General features: G+C 46.6%; 1 protein-coding gene across 1 annotated transcript; it reads right to left on the bottom strand.

Annotated features, from left to right (window-relative positions):
* Positions 1 to 568: 568 nt before the first annotated feature.
* LOC125749419 (IgGFc-binding protein-like) lies at positions 569 to 5,385 on the bottom strand. Its single transcript, XM_049026677.1, has 4 exons — positions 5,380 to 5,385; positions 4,704 to 4,764; positions 3,246 to 4,382; positions 569 to 1,740 (listed from the first exon to the last, which is right to left on the bottom strand). Exons 2-4 carry the CDS (start codon positions 4,750 to 4,752, stop codon positions 1,385 to 1,387), a joined length of 1,542 nt encoding a protein of 513 aa, XP_048882634.1. The 5' UTR covers positions 4,753 to 4,764; positions 5,380 to 5,385; the 3' UTR covers positions 569 to 1,384.
* Between the last annotated feature and the right edge of the window lie 222 nt (positions 5,386 to 5,607).

Raw genomic sequence — 5,607 nt, 5'->3', positions numbered from 1 at the left:
AACAAAGGGCCATTATGTTACTTCTTTTTACTGAATTTACTGAAAGCATTGAACAGCATGGCACGGTGGCGCAGTGGTCAGTCTGCTGCCTCACAGTAAGGAGGGTCCGGGTCGGGCATAGGACCTTTCGGTGTGGAGTTCGCACGCTCTCCCCCTGTTCGCGTGGGTTTCTGCCGGGGGCTCCGGTTTCCTCCCACGGTCCGAGAGCGTGCAGGGCAGGTGGATTGGCGACTCTAAGTTGGCCCCGTGATTGAGTGTGTGTCCTGTAGTGTGTTGGCGACTACCCAGGGCTGGTTCCTGCTGGTGCCCCTTGTTCCTGGGATAGATTCTGCCTCCCCCCCCCCCCCCCCCCACGACCCCAGTTGGGATTAAGCGGTTACAGTGATGGACGAGCATTGAAGAGCATATTGATGACTGGCTAGTTAACTGCGTAAGTGTCATTTATGCTGATTATAAGGTATGCTAATGTGGAAGCCACAGCTGCTGTGCATCATGGGGGCTTACTGTCACATGATGATACCCCCCCCCCCCCACAGAAGATCCTGGGAAGAGAAAGACACCAGTGAAATGTTGGCAATACTTTTTTATTGTCATTAATCTGAACTGAAGATACTTCGAAATAAGAAGTTAATGGATACAGTAATGGTAAAGAACAGGCAAACTCTACCAGCCCAGTATAAACGTGAAAAATGAAAAGCTCAGTGATGAGCCGATAGGATATATCCACCGACAAGCTGAGGATAGTTGCTAACTGAAAAGAGATGCTCTTACATCAATGAAACAAAGGACCCTAACAGAAAGGCCTTCCTATCCCATATAGCAGGCGAAGGGCCCTCCTATCCCATACAGCAGGCGAAGGGCCCTCCTATCCCATACAGCAGGCTAAGGGCCCTCCTATCCCATACAGCAGGCGAAGGGCCCTCCTATCCCATACAGCAGGCTAAGGGCCCTCCTATCCCATACAGCAGGCGAAGGGCCCTCCTATCCCATATAGCAGGCGAATGGCCCTCCTATCTCATACAGCAGGCTAAGGGCCCTCCTATCCCATATAGCAGGCTAAGGGCCCTCCTATCCCATACAGCAGGCGAAGGGCCCTCATATCCCATACAGCAGGCGAAGGGCCCTCCTATCCCATATAGCAAGTGAAGGGCCCTCCTATCCCATATAGCAAGTGAAGGGCCCTCATATCCCATACAGCAGACGAAGGGCCCTCATATCCCATACAGCAGGCGAAGGGCCCTCCTATCCCATATAGCAGGCGAAGGGCCCTCCTATCCCATATAGCAAGCGAAGGGCCCTCCAATCCCAAACAGCAGGCGAAGGGCCCTCCTATCCCATACAGCAGGCGACGGGCCCTCCTATCCCATACAGCAGGCGAAGGGCCCTACGACCACATATAGCACGCAAAAGGATATGAAGAACAGCAGATCTCGCTATTCCATCTGATGTTGTTATCGTCCAGAGATGCCACAGCACACCAGGCCTGTGTGTTGTTTCTGGGCTCGTGGTTGGCCCAGTAAGTGGTGCCCAGGGGGTCATGGCTGAGCCAGTACCACTGTCCCGTGAGCACACTCTTGCGCAGGCCGATCCAGACGCCATCCAGGTTCGAATTCTTAAGTAGACTGGTGAGCTGCAGCTTGATGTCCGCGTTAGTGATGCTGCCCAGGGCCCCACCGAGGGCTTGGCACTGCTGCAGGGCCGAGGTCCAGTTCTGCTCATCCCTGACCAGAACCAGGTAGCCTGCACACACGCAATGCATTCGAGCAGTCAGCAGCTGTCACATATGCATTACTGTTAGAACGTCATCATGTTTATACAAAATGTTGTTTTCCAAAAATTTCCATAAAATGCAATGAATGTAGTGTAAGACAAAAAAAATGCTTTACACAATAACTGCTAGTAACCAATCAAATGTAACATAGTATCGGGCAACAATCTACTGTCACACTAATTGATAGGGTATCAAAAAGCAGATTGCTTTGATGAGACCATGTTAAAAGCCTGGGTAGAAAGGAAATCCTGATGAATAACAGAACTCAGTGCTCTCCTTTTACTTAAGAACATAAGAAATTTACGAACAAGCCCATCAAGCTTGTTCGGGGAAAACTCAACTCAGCTCATCTCAGCTTATCTAGCTCTGAGGAACCCAAGGTTTCAGCTTGCGCTACACTAACAGGAAGACTATTCCATACTCTAACTACACGCTGTGTAAAGAAGTGTCTCCTCAAATCCAGTTTAAAACGTTCTCCCGCTAATTTCCACCTGTCAGCTTTTGTATTTTAACTTACATTGAAGTAGCTTTTTGGTTACCTCCCTTGTCCTTCTTAAGGTATGGTGACCAAACCTGCACACAGTATTCTAGGTGGGGTCTTACCAAGGAATTATATAATTATAGCATCACCTCCCTTGACTTAAACTCCACACACCTAGAGATGTAACCCAACATCCTATTGGCCTTTTTTATTGCTTCATCACACTGGTGAGAGTGGCACATGGAAGCATCAACATACACAACATACTTGTGCTTGATATTTCTGTTCCCTTAATAGATCACTCTACATTTGTCTACAAAATTTTTTGTTTGTTTCCAGAGGCAAGAAAAAGCATAAACTTGGACACTGCTTGGCTCCGTTTCGGTCCGGGACACAGGGCTCACACTGTGCCTAGCTTAGCCAGTGAGTGCCCCAGTCCGTCTGACTTACTGCAGTCCAGGCGTGGAATCAGGGCAACTGGACTGATTTGCCTGGCAGATGCGAGGAATTTGACTGGGGGCTTGATAGTCACTGAGGTGTGCTCTGCTGCGGTTAGCCCAGTTCTGCATGCCGTACCTTTTCTGGCAGTGGCCAGAAACACACGCCCTGCTCTTCATTCAAAGTGGCACATGCCATCGTAATGACGGCTCTATACAGTATGCCGATATTCTGAGCATCACTAAGTATCTGCGGTAAAACCCTATGCTAAAGCAGGGTTTGTCAAACAGTGGTTCACGGCCCAGTGGCAGGACGCAAACTGTAATGGGCTATCGCACAGACATGAACCCAATTAGAAAAATTCCCGGCTGGGAAATGAACCCCCCCCCCAATCCGTTCGATGACGCAACACTGTAGCTAATAAGTTTTAACATATTGAACTGTGAAACTGAACTTATGTAATGTATAACGCAGAACTCATTTAATGCAACATGCTGTGTAATCCCATGTACCCCATAATATCTACTGTGTAACGTCCCACGTAAGAGATTGTACCTGTAACCCTCGGGAGGCTCAAAGCAGTACTTCCATAGGACCTGTTTGAATAGAGGTGTGTCCCAAAGGTGTACACTGCCATCGTGGAGGTCAGATGCCAGATCAGATAAGTGCTGTTTGATGTGTCCAGCTCCAGAATTCCTTGAGAATACTCGGTGGTGGAAACAGCAGTCCAGTTAACAGACAAAGCACTTTGCTCATCACAGCCCACCTCACAGACTGGCTTCAGCCTCAGCCCATCTATTTCTGAGGTCTCCACCACCAGCAGGGCGAAGTTGGAGAAGTTGGAGAAGGTATGAAGCAGGAAGTTGTAGGTCCAGTTCTCCACCGGTAGAAGATTCATGAGGAAGCCGGGCCCCAGGAGGGTGAGTGACCTGGGCGTGCTGAACTGGAGGTGAAGGTTGGGATCTGACAAAATCTTCAGTTCGTCCTGAGCCCTGCCGACCACGAGCAAGCTTTCCAATCTGCTGGAAGCCGGTAGTGCCGGCAAGACATATTCCTTCCCCCACATGCTGGATGGAAGCAGCTGCTCGAATGCCATACTACAGCCACACTCACCTACATCCAAGCAGGGATTTCCCAAAAGCACCGCCACAAGCTCTTCGGCATTCACCTGCGTCAAAAACTGGGGGTAGATGGGAAACTGGGCGCTTCGGAAAGGCTGAAGATGGACGTCATTCCCGCCGTCTTGCCCTTGCACAGTGAAGTTGTTCACGTCTTCCTCGTTCACGACGACAAAGTTGAACGATTCGTTCGTTTTGGCGTTTGCTGGGGCGGTGAGGAAGTATTCGCTGTCCAGGCTGCCCACTGGGTACAATACGCTGATCTCTGTGCTGTCGTTTCTGCTACTGGCAGACAGCACGGTGACTGGCCTGTTGCTGTAGATGCACGTGGTTCTCTGTGACTCATTGTACCACTGCCGTTCTTGGCTCGAAAGCACCACCGGCCATACTTCCCAATCAGAAAGGACATTGCTGATTTCCAGGCCCTGTGTTCCTACAGTAATATTTACCCAGGTGTCCTGCTGGTAGGAGGTGATCAACAGCTGGAGTGTGGGTGGTACTGGGTGATAATAGGCTACATTCTCAGGAAAGGCAGTGATAAACTTTACACCAGAGTTTTGGCTAAGAGCGAACCCTACAAAACAGAAGGAAAACCAAGTAGAGAACATCAGAGGACAGGAATGAAGACACAAGCTTGCTGGTCACATCATCGTACGACGTGGCGCAAAACTGTCCGCAGCTCTTAGTCAAGCCTGTTATTAATGGAACACAAACCATAATAATAAAGATGAAAGCTCTGTGAAACCCTGATTGGGGGGGACCTATTGGAGGACCAAGGCGTGGATGGAGAGATAATACTTAAAATGATGTAAAAACGCTATCTGTAGCTACTTGGCAGATATTTCAATATAGAGGTTTGGTCATTAATTTTGCGCTATAGAAACAAAGAACTCACCGGGATAAAGGGTTGAGAATATGAAGACCGTGACCAGGTTCAGCTGCATAGCGTCTCCTTGCTGGATGTTTTAAATGAACACTTCATAAACAAAAGGACTGTAAAGTAATATTTTCATGTTACAGAGTGACGTGGCAAAAAGGTTTCCTGACCATTTCAGACAGTGCGCAGTCATGAACTCACCGGTAGTACTTACACTGATGAAGACATTATACATACATATACACACGTATGTATATTACATAAAAAATATATGTATGTTAGGTGATTTCTTTGACTTTACGTTTCCCATCTCAAATTCCACTGTTATTGTAGCATGGTTAAAATTATATTCCATTTACCTATAACAATAACAAGTTTAACGCAAAAAAAAACTGTAAATACAGCTACATTTTAAAGTCAAACAGTTTTGTTAGGGACAAATTCTGCATTCTAGATATGAGCATAATTATCAAATCTATTCCATACCTTTAAAATGATAAAAAAATGAATGCACTTGTTACTGTGGTATTTCCCCTGCAAGCAATATAAAATAACAAAAAACTTACAAATTGCAGTCAAACATGAAATTAATGACTTCATCATGTACTATAAAATGTAAAAAACAAAAACATTAAAAACAAAAAATGCCAAAAGCCATCCAAATACAAGTCAGTATATCATGTGTGATACGTACCTTAAAACTCCTTTAGTTCAGAACAAAATGTCTCGCTTTGCCTCACTCACTTCTCCTCATCCAAAACATTTGAAATGCAAACATAAACCAAAAATCTAGCTGAACTTTGCATTACAATTAGGGAAATCTGGAACAGCATAGTCATTTTTTTTTTTAAGACGCACATCAGATAACATGCTTTTAATCTTCTTTCTTCCTGAGCCGTTTTGTCCATTTTCCTGGGATGAC

This window comes from Brienomyrus brachyistius, chromosome 9 (genome assembly GCF_023856365.1).
Source record: "Brienomyrus brachyistius isolate T26 chromosome 9, BBRACH_0.4, whole genome shotgun sequence".
Lineage (NCBI taxonomy): Eukaryota > Metazoa > Chordata > Actinopteri > Osteoglossiformes > Mormyridae > Brienomyrus > Brienomyrus brachyistius.
This window is presented reverse-complemented; position numbering and strand designations above follow the sequence as displayed.